Genomic DNA, 20,525 nt, shown 5'->3' on the forward strand with positions numbered 1-20,525 from the left:
CCCACACACACACACACACGCACACACCACCACTCCCCTGCGACTCCACTCCAAACACCTTTCTGTTTAAAAATAGTTTTACTGTCCTTTATCAGCAGGTGTGTGTACAATAAACGTATGGACAGGTGTGTGTGTGTGTGTGTGTGTGTGTGTGTGTGTGTGTGTGTGTGGGTGGGTGTGTGTGTGTGTGTGTCTCAGCATTTCGTTGTTTTGGTTTGGTGAAACTACAGCAGTTTAAGGAAAAGAGACAAAGCTAATATATCAAAGTTAATCATTTTTGTCATTTTATTGGTTTTCTTTTCTTTTTTTTTCTTTTCTTTTCTTAATAAAATGAGGGAACTAATGTTGATGATAAAAATGTTTAATAAGCTAAAAATATATAAAAATATATTGGACTTTTTATTTACCAGAACCTCACAATACGAACTGAGCTGAACTAGAAGGCGGTCCTGATGAAGAGGACGACCCGGTACTAGAAGATGGTCCTGATGAAGAGGACGACCCGGTACTAGAAGATGGTCCTGATGAAGAGGACGACCCGGTACTAGAAGATGGTCCTGATGAAGAGGACGACCCTGTACTAGAAGCTGGTCCTGATGAAGAGGACGACCCTGTACTAGAAGCTGGTCCTGATGAAGAGGACGACCCGGTACTAGAAGCTGGTCCTGATGAAGAGGACGACCCGGTACTAGAAGCTGGTCCCGATGAAGAGGACGAGGGTGTAGATTGCTGTGATTTAACTGACACAGGCTGTAAGCCGGTGCTCTGATTTAATCTAAGTTGAGCTAAATTTCTCTGACATGAACCACAGAACTGCTCCGACAGTGGGCTGATGAAGATGATCATGATGACGTCGGCTGCTGCTGGTTTTGGGGCCATTGGGCTGCATCACATCTGTGGATGCGGCCTTTTCCAGCTCAGAGGATGTGGTTTATTAGCTGATGGAGGAGGCTGATGCATCAGCTCTGCATGGCCACTTTTTCCCAGACTCGTTGTGTCTAATCTCAGGTGATATTTTAGCCGCGAAGAAACAGCTGGAGAAATTCAATATTTGGGTTGATGGAGCGAGAGGAGAATAGGAAGAGTTCAGGCTGGAGGAGACGGGCCGTTTGTGTCCTGAGCGCCTCGGGATGAGCTGATTAACTGTCAGCTCTCTGGTGGATTATGGATAATCTGAGTCCGGCCGTCTTGCTGCAGAGCCAGGACCAGGTCCACGGCAGACCTTCATATCAACACAGAAACAAATGGAGGAGAGGTTGTGTTTGTTTTTCTGCCCAGAGAATTGGAGAAAAAAGGCCTTCAATTTTCCACTCGAGTAGATTTCAATTTCCACACACATCCCCCTGCAAGCCTCCGTCCTCCCATCGTTACTACAGCGTTCAGGCTGCTGTGGTGAAAGATGGCTCCCTCCATCATCTGCTTCCCATCGATGGACGGACGCTGGCTCAGATAAGAAGCTGTGTCTTTCTCAGAGTGAAGATGGAGGCTGATACTCTGCTCCACCCTCAGGGTTTCAGCAGATCTTCCCCTGACAGACGGTGATGATGAAGAACTCCGGTTATTATTTCCTAGTTTTGGTTAAATTATAGATTATTCACAGTCAGGAAGAACAAAAACTAATTTTGTATTAATCATTGAAAATGGTGGAATATAGTTTTTAAGTATCAGCATTTTTTTATTCCAGTATTTGATATTTAAATGTGCAAAGAAAACAAATATTTATTGTGCATTTATTTAAAGCAGGAGGATTATTTTCTGTCCTGTGTGAAAGATTTTTCTACTATATTCATTTAGAACTAATAATCTTTCTAATCACAGGAAATAAATATACATCATTACAAACATGAATCATTTTAAATCATTTTCAGTAACTTCCTCGCTGTGCTGAACATGGATCATTAAAAAAATTAAAAACAAAGGAAAGAAAAGAAAAAGACAAATGGAACAAATGGTAAAAGAAAAAAAAAAAAAAGTAAATGAACACCAAACATGAAAAGTTCAAAATCAAAATTAATTACACAAAAAGATCTAAATTTCTATTTTTTATTTAAAATATTACTAAATTAGATATTAAAGTATATTTAAAAGACCAAACCCAAAAATAAATAAATAAATAATAATATTAATAATAATAATATGATTAAAACTGATTAAATAAACATGTCAATCTCACTAAATTAATTGATTTATTATTAAATATATTATCATACATTTAACATAATATCCTAAAATGTACACGTTGGAAATATATTAATTAAAATAGTAAATACAACGAAATGCAGACACATTTAAATAAATTAATAATTAATAATTAATTTATCTGAATAAGAAAAGAAACATTAATATTTTTCCTATTCTGTTGACTAAATAACCTCATTAAAAAGATCTACTTTGCAAAATGAATATTTAACTAAGACAAATAAAGCAAATTTAAAATTATTTTCACCATCATCATTGTCTCACATGGATGGTTTTTATTGATCTTTATCTATTGATCGCCCCGGTGGCCGATGCAGCATACAAGCCCCGCCCCCTCTGACGGATGCTGCAGAAAGCAGCTGGGAAAATGCAACTGATGGTGGAATCTTCTGGAATCTTAAAAAAAGCCAGCTGGTAGGAAGTAGAAACATTCGGCTCCAGGTTCTGCTCTGCGCTCGTCGAAACCAGAATCCAGAGGACTGAGCTTTGTGTGGGGTAAAGTTCAGGAGCCTTCCAGGGATGTGCGCTGCATGAAGAAGCAAGAAAAGCGTTTAAACTCCTGAGCTCCATTTTCAGAGGCGGGTAATGAGCGGCGTCTTCCACAGCTGCATCAAAGGCTTCAGAAATAAAACCTGCATTACAGAAGTCTACACCAGAAGACATAAAAGCTTTTTAATTCAGCCTTTGACTGCAGTGTTTTAAATTACCCATCAGTTTAAGTCTAAAGATTGGATTTCTGAGGATCAAACGGGAGATTTGCGTTAACTTGGGGGGTCAGTAAAGACAGGTCACATGCTGGTAAATATGAAGGAATGTCTCCTGGAGCAGCTGCATCATCGTTTAAATGAGATGAGCCGTTGCTCTTCATTAAGTCGCGAAGCCTGCTGAGATACTAAAACAGCTGAAGGTCCACAGGAAACAAAACCAGGACCACTTGGCTTTCACGGCTTCATACTGCGATGTCTCCAAGAGCAGAAAAAACTGCCAAACATACCAATGAGTTCAGCGTTTGTATGTTCTCATCATCATGTCAGAGACAAGGGAGGCACGGACCTCAGGTGTCTAAGTGAAATCACGGATAGAAGACCTCATCATGTCCACGTTCGCAGACACACCTCATTTTAAGCAGTGAGTAGACGAGCACTTCCACCATCCAGCCCTTTATTCATAAAAAACAACTCCCAAATCTCCAGGACGTCAATGTTCCCAAAGGAAAAAAGAAGTTTAGGGAAATGTTCCTTCATTCAGAGCCTGAAATCCTGGATTAAACTTCTAGTTATTATTTGTTTTCAAACACACGACAACGCCCCACCACGTGGAACACCAAACTTGTTGCTTCCCGGCATGCTGGGATTATTCTGGGAATTGTTGTGTTATGACTGGAGATTCTTACACACATTCTTAACTAGATGCATTTCTAATCTGCAACTATTTCATTTAAATGTGTTAAGTTACATGTTGTCCATGTTTTATGTGTTTTAGTCCATCTTTCTGCCTATAAGATGGAAATTACTGGTATTTAAATGAAAATGTACACTAATATGTTTGATCACTAGTCCTAATTACATTTATAAATACATAGTAGATGTGTTCTCCGACCTTCCGCCAGGGCTGTCGGGAGTCTTACATCTGAGCATGCACACGCATACAGATTACTGCACGTGGTGCAAATAAAAATATGGTTACTGCAAAAAAAACAAAAAAAAACCAAGAAAAAAACCCCTCACTATTTCATGCAGCTTAATTAGACACATGGACATCCATGGAGGACCTCTACACCCAGTGGTGTAGGAGCATTCAAGCCTGTCCCACCAGCTCAGGGACAGCTTCATACAGCAGGCCATCAGACTTCTAATGCTGTCAGCAGCAACGCCGCCTTTAAATAATAACATAACATAGTAGTAGTAGTAGTATTTCTTTATTGCGCACTCGTGGTCCATAGTAAAAATATAATATCATCTTATTGCCTATTATATATTTTACTGTATAACTTATTTGTAGTATTCTTGCTTTTTGTGTTTGACTATTTCCATGTGGTTTATATTCTTTTAGCTTTGTTAGGAGAACCTGGGATCTAAGAATTTCACTGCCAATGGTTATTGATGTAATTGTTGTGCAATAACAATAAAAATTAATTAATTCATTCATAAAGGTTCTTTAAGAACCCGAGAAGGAAGCGGATCAGGTCGTAGTTTGGAGGCAGCCGTGCTGCTGTCCATGGTGCTGAAGCACAGAACGCATCAGTGTTTGGAAGATTTAATTAACAAAGTAAATAAATGACAAAGTAATGCTATTCTGTTCAAGAAACACCATGGACCTTATTGAAAACTGAAATATAACTGAAAAGTGAACTATTTTTAGGGCTCCCCCTCAGCTGAATGTCTTTAGGGGAGCTCCTTTACCTTTCAGGGGAGCCAAGCTCCCCATAGCTCCCCTTAAATTCAGCCCTGCCATCCGCTGCACAACTTGACCACATTCCAGCTCGTCCAGTAACGAGACATTTCAGGACAACATTCAGACAGAAGCAGACAGAGGAGGAGCTGAAGAGAGAATCAGAGTCTGACTTCCGTTTCAGACGCCTGGTTTGGTCTGAGGCAGAGAGGAAGATTTGTAGGATGATCATACAGGAACTGTCTTTCTTTATTTCACTGGGCTTCATTCTTCTTCAGTGTTTGTCTCAGACTAAGAAAATCTGCTGCTCTGATAGAAATCCGGTGGTTTTGTTGGAAATGTTCAGATGTCTGCAGGTAATGTTTCTGACGGCGTCTTTCAGCTCACTGAGCCTGAATGTCTGGATTTAGTTCAGTGTTTGGAGTGAGGACCTGGGCCTGATGTGTCCGTGAACTATGATGGAGCAGATATGAGAACCAGATTTCCAGATGTAACATAAGTCTTGGTGAAACAGATCATTTGTGATGATGATAATTTATATTAATCTTTTAAAAACCATTTATTTATTTAATAAACTTAAATTAGAAGTTATTTAAGGGCCACCAGACAGATTTTTTTCTGCATCTGTGTCTCCTTATTATTTATTTATTATTGTTTTTGTAACACTGGACAGCATCGGCTAACAATGGACAGTGTTGGCTATTACTGGACAGCATTCGCTAACAATGGACCTTGTTGGCTAACAATGGACAGCGTTGGCTAACAGTGGACAGCTTTGGCTAATACTGGACAGTGTTAGCTAACAATGAGCAGCGTTGGATAATACTAATACTGGACAGCGTTGGAAAACAGCGGACAGTGTTAACTAACAGTGGACAGCGTTAGCTAACACTGTACAATGTTGGCTAATACTGGACAGCGTTGGCAAACAGTGGACAGTGTTAGCTAACACTGGATAGCGTTAGCTAACACTGGACAATGTTGGCTAATACTGGACAGCGTTGGCTAACAATGGACAGCATTGGCAAAAAGTGGACAGCTTTGGCTAATACTGGAAAGTGTTAGCTAACAATGGACAGCGTTGGCAAACAATGGACAGCTTTGGCTAATACTGGACAGTGTTAGCTAACAATGGACAGCATTGGCTGATACAGGACAGCGTTGGCAAACAGTGGACAGCGTTGGCAAACAGTGGACACTGTTGGCTAACACTGGACAGCGTTAGCTAACACTGGATAACGTTGGCTAATACTGGACAGCGTTGGCAAACAGTGGACATTGTTGGCTAACACTAGACAGCGTTAGCTAACACTGGACAACGTTGGCTAATACTGGACAGTGTTGGCAAACAGTGGACAGTGTTAACTAACACTGGATAGCGTTGGCTAACACTGGATAGCATTAGCTAAGATCTGTAAATTTTAATATTTCATAAGAAAGGTGGATTTTCCTCCTTGAGTTGCCACCTTACCGTGATAGAGGAGTTTGTGTTTCCTGAAGAGCCTAGGAGCTATGTTGTCGGGGGCTTTATGCCCCTGGTGGGGTCACCCATGGCAACAGGTCTCTAGGGGAGGGACCAGACAATGTGCGGCTCAACAGATCATTATGAGTATCTTCTCAAAGCTGTCTGGCAATCAGTCTCCATGGCCTCTCCAAACTCCTCCACAGCAGAATGAGGGAGTCCCTGAGGTTGAGCCTGACCGGGCCCCATGGGCAAAGGCCTGACCACGAGGTGCACCAGAGGGGGCCTCTGTGACCCATGTCGGGGCAAGGGAAACCTGCCTCTATTGTTTTTCATATCATGGGGCCCACCATCCGGCGGCTCAGCAGGGGGAAGCAGTGTTCCGTCAAAACATTGTACAGTGGGGATGGGGGGTCTGGTCTTGGGCTCTCCTATCTCTGGGGCTGAGGTCACTGAGGTGGTTAAAAAGCTCCTTAGTGGTTCAAAAGCTCCTTGGTGGCAGGGCCCCAGGAATGGATGAGGTCTACCTGGAGTTCCTTAAGGCTCTAGATTCTGTAAGGCTGTCTTGGCTGACACGCCTCTGCAGCATTGCGTGGACATCGGGGACAGTTCCCCTGGACTGGCAGACTGGGGCGGTGGTCCCCCAGTTCAAAAAGGGGGACCGGAGGGTGTGCTTCAATTACAGGAGGGTCACACTCCTCAGCCTCCCTGGTAAGGTCTATTCAGGGGTGCTGGAGAGGAGGGTCAGTTGGATAGTCAAACCTCGGATTGAGGAGGAGCAGTGTGGTTTTCGTCCTGGTCATGGAACAATGGACCAGCTTTATCTTCAGGGTCTTGGAGGGGGCACAGGAGTTTGATCAACCAATCTACATGTGGACATGGAGAAGGTGTTCAACCCTGTCTCCCCGGGGACTTCTGTGGGGGGTGCTCCGGGAGTTCAGGGACCGGACAGCTTGTACCCCCTTGTATGAGCTGTCCGATGGACATCGACAGGCGGATCGGTGTGGCGTCTGCAGTGATGTGGACTCTGCATCGGTCTGTCGTGGTGAAGAAGGAGCTGAGCCAAAAGACAAAGCTCTCAATTTACCGGTCGATCTACGTTCCTACCCTCACCTTTGGTCACCAGCTGTGGGTAGTGACCGAAACAACAAGCACATCGCAAATAAAAGCAGCCAAAATAAATTTTCTCTGCAGGGTGGCGGGGCTCTCACTTAAAGATAGGGTGATAAGCTTGATGATCCAGGAGAGGCTCAGAGTAGATTCACTGCTCCTCCACACACAGAGGAACCAGATGAGGTGGCTCGGGCATCTGGTTAGGATGCCTCCTTGGTGAGGTATTCCAGGCACGTCCTGGAGGGACCCCAGGGAAGACCCAGGACGTGCCTGGGAATGCCTCGGGATCCCCCCGGAGGAGGTGGCGAATGTGGCCGGGGAGAGGGAAATCTGGGTTTCACTGTTTAGGCAGCTACCCCCGCAACCCGACTCCAGATAAGCGGCAGACGATGGATGGAGGGATGGATGGATGAATGGATGGATGGATGGATGGATGGATGGAGAAAAGATTATTTGTATAAACTTTGTAACCAGTGTTATGGAAAGTTCTTATTGCTCTTTTTTGCAGTGTAGATAATGATGTATTATCCAGACTTTGCACAATTAATAACAAAAATAAAAAGCTCCATTAAATCTTTATTTCTTTGTGACCAGTAACCAAACCATCCCTGTCTCCTTCCAGGTGGTATATAAAAACAACGACATCCGGCTTGAGTTGTCCAGAATGGCTCGGATCCTGGACTCAAAGATGAAGATCCAGGGTGAGGTGTCCTACAAGTGTGAGAATGTGGCCACCCTGGACCCCATTTCTTTTGAGACCCCTGAGGCCTACATCAGCCTCCCCAAGTGGAACACCAAACGGATGGGATCAATCTCCTTTGATTTCCGCACCATCGAACCCAACGGCCTCATCCTCTTCACGCACGGCAAACTGCAGGAGCGTAAAGATGCCGCCCGCAGCCAGAAGAACACCAAGGTTGGTTCAGAACTTCAAAATTTCTGATTTGTTGTCTGGGATCATTCCGATGGAGGTCTGTAGGGCAGATTCTGCAGACCTCTTATGGAATACTGAGAACACTAACCTAACCTCTGCTTCTCCTACTCAGGTGGATTTCTTTGCAGTGGAGCTGTTGGATGGAAACTTGTACTTGCTGTTGGACATGGGCTCAGGAACCATCAAGGTGAAGGCCACCCAGAATAAAGTTAACGATGGAAACTGGTATCATGTGGACATCCAGAGGGACGGACGCTCAGGTCAGTCAACGTTACCTCAGTAAATGTTAGAAAATAATTTAATTTCTCTTCAGCTTTATTCATACAGGACCAATAAACAAAAAGGTCATCTGAAGACACTTTACCAGACTTTGACCAGTTCACTCCAGTTCACTGTAGTCCAATTAAAACAAATCTGTTATACGAACAACATTAGTCCAGTTTATATAACTGTGTTCATATAAATCAGTTAATAAAATAATTAGCTAGCTAAGGAAACCAGAACTAGGGAGAAAACCTCCACCTGAAGCAGGATGAGGAAGGAAAACCTCCATCAGAAGCAGAAACAAGAGGGAAAACCTCCACCAGGTCCAAAACTGGGAAGGATTGCCATCTTCCTGGACTGGTTGAGGGTGTAGAGGACAGGAAATAAGGGTCAACCAGCAGCAGAACTCTAATCCATGGTTTCCTGATAAGAAAGAAGAAGAGAAACACAAATGTATGAACAACAACGTCAGATGTTTCTACATGGAGAGTAAAGAGAGCAGAGAGGAGCCCAGTGCATCATGGGACGTCCTCCAGCAGAGAGGAGCCCAGTGCATCATGGGACGTCCTCCAGCAGAGAGGAGCCCGGTGCATCATGGGATGTCGCCCAGCAGAGAAGAGCCCAGTGCATCATGGGACGTCCTCCAGCAGAGAGGAGCCCAGTGCATCATGGGATGTCCTGCAGCAACCTCCGCCTATAGCAGCAGGAGTAAAGGATGGATTAGGGTCACCAAGCCAGACCTGCTAGAAGATTTATCAGGAAGGAAAGTTTGAAGCATTTTGCAGCTTTATGGAGCCTCTGAACACGATCTACTTTCTAAAACTGGTTTTCCAGTTCAGATTCTCACATGTTGACATGTGGACGAGTCTTAGAGCCAACCCCCCAGTTTGTAGAAAAAAATGAATCAGCTGATTGAGTGGCCACATGTCTGCCATTTTTCTTTAAGTTTAATCTCCACTGGCAGTTTGTTCCACTTGTTTGCAGCATAACAGCTAAATGCTGCTTCTCCATGTTTAGTCTGGACTCTGGTCTGGACTCTGGTTTGGTCTCTGGTTTGGACTAGTTGACCAGAGTCTTTGGATCTAAGGGCTCTACTAGGTTTATATTCTCTGAACATATCACAGATGTATTCTGGGCCTAAACCATTCTGGGATGTTAACCATCAGAAGGGTTTTAAAATCTATTCTGTAACTGACTGGAAACCAGTATAAACTGGAAACCAGTATGAACTGGAAACCAGTGTAAAGATTTTAAACTGGTGTGATGTGTTCAGATCTTTTAGTCCTGGTTAAAACTCTAGCAGCAGCGTTCTGGATGAGCTGCAGATGTTTAATGCTCTTTTTAGGAAGTCCTGTTAAAAGACCATTACAGTAATCCAGTCTACTGGAGATGAATGCATGGATGAGTTTCTCTTGATCTTTCTGGGAGACTAAACTTTTAATTCTGTTGATGTTTCTGAGCTGGTAAAAAGCTTCTTAGTGAAGCTTTGATGTGGCTGCTGAAAGTCAGGTCTGAGTCTATCAACACTCCCAGGTTAAGAACTTGGTTGGTGATTTTAAAAGCCCGAGTCTCCAGGTGTTTACCAATGCTGACCCTCTTCTCTTTGCTACCAAATAGAATAATCTCAGTTTTATCTTCATTTAATTGTAGAAAATTCTCCTTCATCCAGATGTTTATTTGCTCCAGACACTGACACAGTACGTCTATTGGACTGCAGTCATCTGGTGGCAGAGACACATAAAGTTGGGTATCATCAGCATAACTTTGATAACTAATGTTATAGTTCTGTAATATTTTACCCAAAGGGAGCATATACAAGTTGAACAGAAGAGGTCCAAGGACTGACCCCTGGGGGACTCCACAAGTCATGGCCACTCGCTCGGATTCATAGCTGCCGATCGTAACAAAATAACTCCGACCTTCTAAATAGGACCTGAACCTAGGCACTCATTTCTCATCTGTCCATCTCAGGAACCATCTCTGTGAACAGCAGAAGGACCCCGTTCACGGCCAGCGGTGAAAGTGAGATCCTGGACCTGGAGGGGGACATGTACCTCGGTGGGCTTCCAGCCGACCGCGCCAACCTCATCCTGCCCACCGAGCTGTGGACAGCGATGCTCAACTATGGCTATGTGGGCTGCGTCCGGGACCTTTTCATCGACGGTCGGAGCAAGGACATCCGTCAGATTGCCGAGGCGCAGAATGGTGCTGGCATCAAACCCTCGTGCAACAAGCAGCCAGGCAAGCAGTGTGAGAGCTACCCGTGCAAGAACCGAGGCGTCTGCAAAGAGGGCTGGAACCGCTTCATCTGCGACTGCACTGGCACCGGATACTGGTCACGTACCTGTGAGAGAGGTAAATGTGTGTTTGCATGTGCGCCTAGATTAAGGTTGTGATACCACCTCCAAGGCTGAGATGAATGGGGAAAACTGTCACGGTGACAAAGGAGCTGCTGACTGCAGGCTGTGCAGACTGATTATGGTTCTCAGACAGTTTCAGGAGAGAAATCTCTTCCTTTGTTCAGCAGCCTGAACAAAGGCTCCATGTTGAATATTGTGTGTCTGTTTGAGTTTAAATGGAGTCCAGCTGATCAGGATCACATGACATGTACAATGTCACCGTTTTTATGCTGCGTTCACACAAAATACGTCTTGAAAGTCACATCGCCTCAAACATTAGCTGCTTTGTACTCATTCATTCTTTCTTTCATTCATTCATTCTCTGTACCACTTTGTCCATTATGGTTGCAGGTAAGCTGCAGCCTATCCCAGCATTTTAACAGGTGAGGGGGTACACCTGGACAGGTCACCAGTGCATCGCAGGGCCAACACAGTAGCAGACAAACAACCACTCAACTTCACGCTCAGTCCTACGGAGAATTTAGTCACCAATTAACCTAACGTGCATGTGTTTGGATGGTGGGAGGAAGCCGGAGAACCCAGAGAGAACCCACGCTTACATGAACAGAGTATATGGAGAACATACAAACTCCACACAGAAAGGCCACCACCCCCCAGGTTCGAACCTCCCCCCAGCCGAGGATCGAACCATTGACCTTCTTGCTGTGAGGCTACTGGGCTAACCACCACACCACCGTGCAGCCAAAATGAGTGCAAAGCCGTGCGTTAAATATTTTTAAGTAAGGATATCTGAAAACTTTAAATACGTGTTAGATTTATTAAGCCTGAGGAAATCTGCTGTGATGTTTTTGGAGAGTCTTGTTCCCACCAGCAGGTCAGCAGACAGCATACTCACACATCATTATAACCAATAAAACTCTAGTTTTATCCCAGTTTAATTCCAGTATGAACCAGTCTGTAGCAGCTTTTAATCCCAGTATAAACCAGTCTGTAGCAGCTTTTAATCCCAGTATAAACCAGTCTGTAGCAGCTTTTAATCCCAGTATAAACCAATCTGTAACAGCTTTTAATCCCAGTATAAACCAGTGTGTAGCAGCTTTTAATCCCAGTATAAACCAGTCTGTAACAGTTTTTAATCCCAGTATAAACGAGTCTGTAACAGCTTTTAATCCCAGTATAAACCAGTCTGTAGCAGCTTTTAATCCCAGTATAAACCAGTGTGTAGCAGCTTTTAATCCCAGTATAAACCAGTGTGTAGCAGCTTTTAATCCCAGTATAAACCAGTGTGTAACAGCTTTTAATCCCAGTATAAACCAGTGTGTAGCAGCTTTTAATCCCAGTATAAACCAGTCTGTAGCAGCTAATAATCCCAGTATAAACCAGTCTGTAGCAGCTTTTAATCCCAGTATAAACCAGTGTGTAACAGCTTTTAATCCCAGTATAAACCAGTCTGTAGCAGCTTTTAATCCCAGTATAAACCAGTCTGTAGCAGCTAATAATCCCAGTATAAACCAGTCTGTAGCAGCTTTTAATCCCAGTATAAACCAGTCTGTAGCAGCTTTTAATCCCAGTATAAACCAGTCTGTAGCATCTTTTAATCCCAGTATAAACCAGTCTGCAGCAGCTAATAATCCCAGTATAAACCAGTCTGTAGCAGCTTTTAATCCCAGTATAAACCAGTCTGTAGCATCTTTTAATCCCAGTATAAACCAGTCTGTAGCAGCTTTTAATCCCAGTATAAACCAGTCTGTAGCAGCTAATAATCCCAGTATAAACCAGTCTGTAGCAGCTTTTAATCCCAGTATAAACCAGTCTGTAGCAGCTAATAATCCCAGTATAAACCAGTCTGTAGCAGCTTTTAATCCCAGTATAAACCAGTCTGTAGCAGCTTTTAATCCCAGTATAAACCAGTGTGTAGCAGCTTTTAATCCCAGTATAAACCAATCTGTAGCAGCTTTTAATCCCAGTATAAACCAGTGTGTAGCAGCTTTTAATCCCAGTATAAACCAGTCTGTAGCAGCTTTTAAGCCCAGTATAAACCAGCCTGTAGCAGCTTTTAATCCCAGTATAAACCAGCCTGTAGCAGCTTTTAATCCCAGTATAAACCAGTCTGTAGCAGTTTTTAATCCCAGTATAAACCAGTCTGTAGCAGTTTTTAATCCCAGTATAAACCAGTGTGTAGCAGCTTTTAATCCCAGTATAAACCAGTCTGCAGAAGCTTTTAATCCCAGTATAAACCAGTCTGTAGCAGCTTTTAATCCCAGTATAAACCAGTGTGTAGCAGCTTTTAATCCCAGTATAAACCAGTGTGTAGCAGCTTTTAATCCCAGTATAAACCAGTCTGCTCACTGGTTGATCTTTGGCTGCTCCTGATTGGACGTTACTGTCAATCTAAGCTCTCTGATTGGTGGAAAGTCTGACAGGAAGTGGCTTCATCATCATGTCCAGGTCTAAATAGAGGTCTCTTAGCAACATAGTAGTGATGGTGATGTTTTTATGGTGAAATGTGATAAATAATGCTGTTATCATGGATCATTGTGGATTTACCAGATAGAGTCTCTGAATAAAACTACATTTAGTGGCTGGATTGTAAACCTCCTGGACGGGATAGAAACCTGGAAAACTTCTGTAGATCAGCTAACGGATAGCTATCCATCACAGTTTCAATTTAGTTGTCTAATTTATTTCATCCACCAATATTTTAACCCACATGCTCCAGTTTATTCAGGTGAAATATCTAGTCAGTGGGTTCCAGATTGGCAGCAGTTTTCTCCCATGATTCATCTCTCTCCTTAGCTGCAGCAGCATTTTCTTATTTTTAACAGTTTTTCTTATTTCCTGTAAAGGTAAAATTTGCATTCTTTCTGTCAGCAGTTACCATGGTGGCTGCAGGTACCTCCAGTGATGATGGATTTACATTGTGGTTCTTAACTCTGAGCATCTTCACTGGGAGCTGATGAAACCAGCTGGAAGCAGCTGATCTGGAACCAGAAACTTTTGTTTTCTGGAGCGGATCCATGAGGTGTTTGTGTCATGCAGATCTCCGAACGAACTGTTCTGATCAGCAGCCAACGTTTCTGCTCGAGTGCTAAAGTCAGCAGTGAAAATTTGAACCCAGATTATTCGTGCGACTGAGTGCATGTAAACATCTGTTTCTCATCATTAGTTTCAGTTGACTGTTTTTATAAAGATTCCAACAACAACTTTCCTTTTCCAGCTAGAAATAAATACACCTTTATTCTGAACACATTTGAAATGATGAACTTTAAAGATGCACTGCAGAACTTTAGCAGGTTTCCTCCTACCGACGGCTAACCCAACATCATCTCCATCCTACCTGCTCTCTTGCTCTGTCTTTCTCTCTTTTTATTTTCTCCCTTCCTCTGATAATGTCTTGAGTTTCTTTGCTGAATCAGCTACGGTGTGCGTTCAGAACAGCCAGTGTGTTTATATCTGTTTGCTAGCGTGTTGCTAGCTGGATGAAGAAGTAGTGAAGTTGTTTCTCAGCCTCGAGATGCTGCTGAACAGCTGCAGAAATGTAGATAGGCAAGGCAAATTTATTTGTATAGCACATTTCATGTACAAGACAATTCAAAGTGCTTTACATAAAACATAAAAACATTACAGCAAGGTGCAGGGAAAGAAAAAAAATACAAGAGCATTAGAAAACAAAGATTAAAAAAGATAAAATTGATTACATAAAAACAGCAAGAAAAAGCTCAGATAAAGAAATAAAGTTAAGATTCCAGCTTAAAGAATCAGATCCAGATCTGGGTGCTCATTTATAAAACTCTGCGTAGGATTCCTACTAAAAGTGGACGTCCGCCAAGAATCCAGAGTTTGCGTAAGCAACAAAATATTCTGATTTATAAAACCGTGCGTGCGCACAGGTGCAAGCAATTTTCCCTTTATAAATCACACTCTGCCTGAAAGCTTGCGCAAGTGAATTCTGCTGCTAGCCCGCCCCCTACACGCCCACATTCTACTATAAATGGTCAATGCAAAGCACCTCATGGACATTTCTGCATATAAATGAACCAGCTGATCTCTGCTATTTAAACCTAAATCATGGCAACCGAAAAGACGAGGAAGCGTAATTTTACGGAGACGGAGGTGGAGGTACTTGTTGGTGAGGTGGAGGCTCGCAAAAACATATTATTTGGCGGCCTCGGTAGTGGCATCAGCAACAAACGGAAAACAGAAGAGTGGCAACACGTTGTTGCAGCTGTCAATAGTGTGGGGGTGACGGAGAGGTCCGTGCCAGACATTAAAAAAAAGTGGTCGGATCTCAAGGTGGAGGCAAAGAGGAGGATGGCACGCCACCGCCAGGGAATGTGTGCCACAGGCGGGGGTCCTGCCACACCAAACCCCACGCCGCTGGAGCTGAAAATAGCCTCCATTCTTGGGCCCGCAAGCATCTACGGCATAGTGCCAGAGAATGAGGGGGACACAGACCAGGCGGACGCCACAGCAGAGACCGGTAAATTATTGTTTATTTAATTTAACAGCCATGTAAAAAGCAGCGAATAACATTTTTTATTTATCTCCAGTCACTCTACAGACGGAGGCAGTGGGTGAGGAGATCCCCGGTACATCCACAGAGGAGATGGTCAGACCCACCACGAGTGCGCCCCGGGCGCACGGCACAGCTGGAGGTGGCCGCGTGCTGACAGATGCGGTCCTCCAAACACAAAGGGACACCATCGACGCTGTGAAGGAAATTCGTGATGAATTACATCAAATCCGTCATGTAATTAGCGGAATGTGTGCTGTACTGTCTGAAATTTCCACGTCATTAAAAGAACTTGTTAAAAAATGAGATTTGCCTACTGTATTCCTTTCACAAACGCTGCATGACTTGCTGACGTAGCCTGGCTCCCCGTTGGTGGTCTTCATGCCGGGGAGGGGGCTGTGCGTCAGGATCCTCATGGTGAATGGGAGGGAGGCCAGGTGGGAGGGGAACACCATTCCTCAGTGCCACGTTGTGCAGGACACCACACGACATGATGATCCTGCACACCTTATTGGGCTGGTAGAGAAGTCTCCCCCCCCGACGCATCAAGACACCGCCACCGGTTTTTAAGGAGGCCGATGGCTCGCTCCACAACAGAGCGCGCACGAACGTGGACGGAATTGAAGCGCGCCTCCTCTGCGCTTTGCGGGTTCGCAAAAGGCGTGAGGAGCCAGCGTCTCAGGGGATAGCCACTGTCACCTGCAGGTTATGGAGATTAATTCAGAACAGAGACTTTGTTGAGATTTCCACAGTGTATGTTGATACTTACCGAGAAGCCACCCATCCCGCGAAGCACCTGCCTGCAGTCTATTCCCTACACTGCTGTGTGCCAGGATGAATGAATCATGGGTTGACCCAGGCCACCGTGCCACTAAATTTGTCAGAAGCAAGTTTGAGTCGGAAATGACTTGCACGTTAACTGAATGCACATTTTTTCGGTTAACGTAGACAAACTCATTCTGACTTGGAGCCCTTATAGCAACGTGAGTGCAGTCAATCGCGCCGATTACATTTGGGAAACCGGTTGATGCTGCAAATTGCCTTTTAATGTTGGCCTGTTCCCCTACAGTGTATGGAAACTTTATGTATCGACTGCTCATTTTTATAATGCCATCCAAAACGGCAGGCATTACATTACTCAGCGATGGCTGAGATATTCCAGACCTAAAATGGAATGTAACAACTTATTGAAACCCACTGAGTGTTGGGCTGGAACATGTCAGCTTAGATTAAATTAAAATTACCTGTCGGCTAATTCCCGCTGGAAAGAGCCGGTTGCCAGAATCCCGAGAGTTGTCAGCACCTGCATATGCGCGGGTATGGCATGGTTCCGGCGGGTTGATCGCTCCAACACTGGGCCCAACTCAGCACATAGATTTAAGAGCACTGCTCTAGGAAATCTAAATCGGCATATCAGCCAGTCATCATCGTTGGCCAGGAAATCTTGATGGTCTCTAAAAACTCTCTCCATCCTGATCCTGCCGTTTGCGTAATCTTCAAGGAGTGCCAGCGCATCCATTGTGAAGTTCTGCATTACGCACGGTCGTAATTCACCTATTTATGTTTACTCAGTAATTACACTCATTACTACACACCTTGTCACAATTAGGCTTCTGTGAACAAATGAGTGCATTTGCTTTACGATCAAAACAAGTAAGACCATACTGCACTGACAACATTAAATTCCTATGGGGGTGCCTATAAGTCGGCTACAGGTATGATTTCAGGAACGCATCTATATTTCAGGCTTCTGTGTTTATGATTCTATGGCACTAGTGTCGGATATGATGGCATGATGGCATGCATGAATGAAGGTGAAGTTCATCACCTCACCAGCAGCACCGCCAGTTTCCCGTCTCCAAAATGTTCGTAAGCAAGTTTCAGAGTTTACGTACCGGTACGCACATTTTCCCGCCACGTTAGTTTTTATAAATCAGAAACTTTCCGTAGAAAGTCACTTACGCCGCTTTTTGTGCGTAAGCAAGCTTTATAAATGAGCACCCTGGACTCTAAATAAAAACTAGTCCATGCAGCAGAGAACAGGTGGATCTTTAACCTGGATCTAAATAAACTGAGTGTTTCAGCTGATCTGAGGCTTTCTGGGAGTTTGTTCCAGACATGTGGAGCATAGAAGCTGAATGCAGCTTCTCCATGTCTGGTTCTGACTCTGGAACTGATAAGAACCTGGATCCAGATGACCTGAGGGTTCTGGTAGGTTCATACTGGGTCAAGAGGTCTCTGATGTATGTTGGTCCTAAACCATTCAGAGCTTTCTAGACCAGCAGCAGAACTTTAAAGTCTATCCTCTGACGGACCGGCAGCCAGTGTAAAGACCTCAGAGCTGGACTGATGTGGGCCACTTTCTTGGTCTTAGTGAGGACTGGAGCAGCAGAGTTCTGGATCAGCTGCAGGTGTCTGACTGATGTTTTAGGTAGAACCTGTTAAAACAGTGTTACAATAATCAAGCCGACTAAAGATGGAAGCTGGACTAGTTTTTCCAGGTCCTGCTGAGACATCACATCTTTTACCCTTGATATGTTCTTAAGCTGATAGTAGGCTGATTTTGTGGTTCCCTCCAAGTGTTTCTAAAAGTTAAGGTCTGAGTCCATCACTACACCCAGATTTCTGGCCTGGTTGGTGGTTTTTAGGTGTATAGACTGAGGGTTTAATCGTTTCTCTTTGGCTCCAAAGACCATCACCTCAGTTTAGTTTTTGTTTAACCGTAGAAAGTTAAGACACATCCAGTCATTAATCTCCTCAATGCATTTACCAAGAGCCTGTACAGGGCCTCGATCTCCTGGTGACATTGTAATATATACCTGTGTGTCATCTGCGTAGCTATGGTAACTAATGTTGTTCTTTATGACCTGTGCCAGTGGGAGCATCTCAGTGCTGTGGTGCTGTCTACAACCTGACTGGAAGACATCGAAGCAGTTGTTTTGTGTTAAAAAATCCTTTAGTTGATGAAAAACTACTTTTTCAATGATCTTGCTTATAAAAGGAAGATTTGAGATCGGCCTGTAGTTGCTCATTTGTGTCTAGATTGTCCCTTTTTAGCAGAGGCTTGATTATAGCTGTTTTTAGAAGCTCTGGGAAGACGCCCGAAATTAAAGATAAGTTAACAATCTGTAACAGATCTGGCTTCAGAGTCTTGAGACCTTTTTGAAAAGGCCTGTGGGCAGGATGTCCAGGCAGCAAGAGGAGTTCAACCAGGGGTGTTTTCAGGACCTGGGAACATTGGGGGCTGAGCCCACACCCTCGTTAAGAAATCTCAGTTAACCAAAGCAGTAAAAACGGCTTTTTATTTAAGCTTTCTTGAGCATTGTGTCACCTTGTTTAAAGCCAAATACTGTAATATGTGCTTCGATATGTATTTATTTTCAATCTTAAACGTGACCATGTAAACAACATCTCTAAAATCAGTATTAAACTTTTACTTTTCCAGACATCTGCTGTTTATCTCCACAACCTGCTCTTTAGTGCACATCTTCTGCAACAAAAGGATGAACGTGAACTGTTTTCAGTCACTTATAATTTTCAAAATAAAGATCATGCTGTCGTATTTATTGTACCTCTATCGTCTCATTCCTTCTTTCCCTACAGGCTTCACTTGTTTTCCTTCCATCATTTCCCTTCTTTCACTTGCTGTTTTCTATCTTTACCATTACTACTTTCTCAGTGGTAAACTCTGATTTTTCCTTCCCAGTCTCAAACACGCCTGTCCTGGAGCAACACACACACACAAGAACCACCAACCTCATTAATACATAAAGTAAACACACACACAAAGGTGAGACCATGAAAGACTGGTTTTGTATTTCAAATATAAACATATAGTAAGGAACATAAAATGTAAAACTCTTTAAAACTCTTTAACTACTGACCAGCCAGTGACCTGGAGGTAAACAAAAACATCAGTAAATAAATTTATAACAAAGCTGTGCTTTATTTATCTATATTTAAACTAAAGCAGCATCTAGAAACTAAACATCCAACACTGATCGGAAAGCCGTTTCCATTTACTACAACACAAACACATGCATGCGCGCGCACACACACACACACACACAGCAGCAGGTAAACCAGTGAACCACGCAGACTTCACTGGATTTAATGTAAATGTGTAGAACAGAAAAGGGCAGGGCTAACGGTTTAGTACAGCTAGCTTAACCTTCGAAGTACCAAGTACTGTCAAGAATGATCCGCCTGATTTCATTTTAAGACAGACAGGGTTTAAATTATTTGTGGTGGCTTCCCTCTGGACATACATCCCCGGACCCCTCTTACTTCCCACTCTCTCTGTCTCACACACACACACACACACACACACACACACACACACACACACACGCACACACACACACACACACACACACACACGTAGGGAGTTGGGAGGTGTGGAGCCATGCGGGGTGGAACGGAGGAGACCATTCAGTGGTCTCCTTGGATGCACCCGTGGCGACTCACCTCTCAGTTTTAATTGCACCGAGACAGCAAAACACAAGAAACACAACACACAAACAAACACCTGGGGGGCATGGCATGCGGTGCATGGCGGGCGGGGCCACTTAGGTGGCCCGGCTCCCGGCTCATTGCGGTCACTGCCCCTCAATTTTAAATGCACACAACACACACTACATAAACAGTCAGGAGCGGGGAGGGAGAGGGTATTGGGGACCTCTCACACCCCTGTTCCCCCTGTGTGTGGCCGAGGGCGGGCGGGGGGAGGTGGTTGCCCCGGGGCCGGGTCCCGGGGTGGCTGCTCTGGTGGGCTGCTGGCTCTGTGGGTGTTGGGTCAAGGGGGGGTGCTTGGGGCTCGCTGTCCTCTGGTCCGCCTTGGGTGTCCCCCATGGGGCATGGTGGGTGGGTTGTGCGTGGCGTGACTGGGTGGCAGTGAGTGATTGTGGGTGCAGTGTGGGGTTATATAGGGTGCAGGTGGGGAGTGGGGGGAGGGGGCCGATAGCACCCTGTTTCCCAGGGTGTGCGGCTGGAACATCGGGGTGTGTGCTGGCCTACTCCGGGTGGCTGTCTGGGGGGGCCTGGTCCTTCTAGGCATGTTGCGGGCACTCTACCTTTGGGGGGTGGGGCGGCTGCCTCTGGGCTCCTGGGGCCCTGGGCCCTTCGCTTGGGCTGCCCTGGGTGGTCGGTCCCTGGCGGGGCCGGCGGCTGCTGATCTTGGCCCACTGGGACCTGTGCCCCGGGACCGTGGGGGACTCTTGCTGGGGCTCTCCTCTGCCGCCCTTCGGGTGGGGCTGGAGTCGTCTTTGTGGTGGGGTGGCTTGGGTTGGT

At 44.6% G+C, this 20,525-nt stretch overlaps 2 protein-coding genes across 10 annotated transcripts in view; one reads left to right on the plus strand and one right to left on the minus strand.

Moving 5' to 3' along the window:
• The window catches only part of nrxn3a (neurexin 3a), a 232,971-nt gene that overhangs the window by 111,364 nt on the left and 101,082 nt on the right, over positions 1-20,525 (plus strand). For all 9 annotated transcript variants that reach the window (XR_006008733.1, XR_006008734.1, XM_041972295.1 and 6 more), the window contains exons 8-10: positions 7,788-8,081; positions 8,212-8,359; positions 10,335-10,718. Coding sequence is in view for 7 of the 9 variants with exons in the window: in XM_041972295.1 (XP_041828229.1) it covers positions 7,788-8,081; positions 8,212-8,359; positions 10,335-10,718 (826 nt within the window). In the remaining 2 variants the exon portion in view is untranslated. The remainder of the gene's footprint in view (positions 1-7,787; positions 8,082-8,211; positions 8,360-10,334; positions 10,719-20,525) is intronic.
• LOC121631420 (putative nuclease HARBI1) lies at positions 14,487-16,924 on the minus strand. Its single transcript, XM_041972326.1, has 4 exons — positions 16,481-16,924; positions 16,006-16,400; positions 15,828-15,935; positions 14,487-14,909 (listed from the first exon to the last, which is right to left on the minus strand). Exons 1-4 carry the CDS (start codon positions 16,768-16,770, stop codon positions 14,785-14,787), a joined length of 918 nt encoding a protein of 305 aa, XP_041828260.1. The 5' UTR covers positions 16,771-16,924; the 3' UTR covers positions 14,487-14,784.

The sequence above is a fragment of the Melanotaenia boesemani genome, chromosome 20 (genome assembly GCF_017639745.1).
Source record: "Melanotaenia boesemani isolate fMelBoe1 chromosome 20, fMelBoe1.pri, whole genome shotgun sequence".
Taxonomy (NCBI): Eukaryota; Metazoa; Chordata; class Actinopteri; order Atheriniformes; family Melanotaeniidae; genus Melanotaenia; species Melanotaenia boesemani.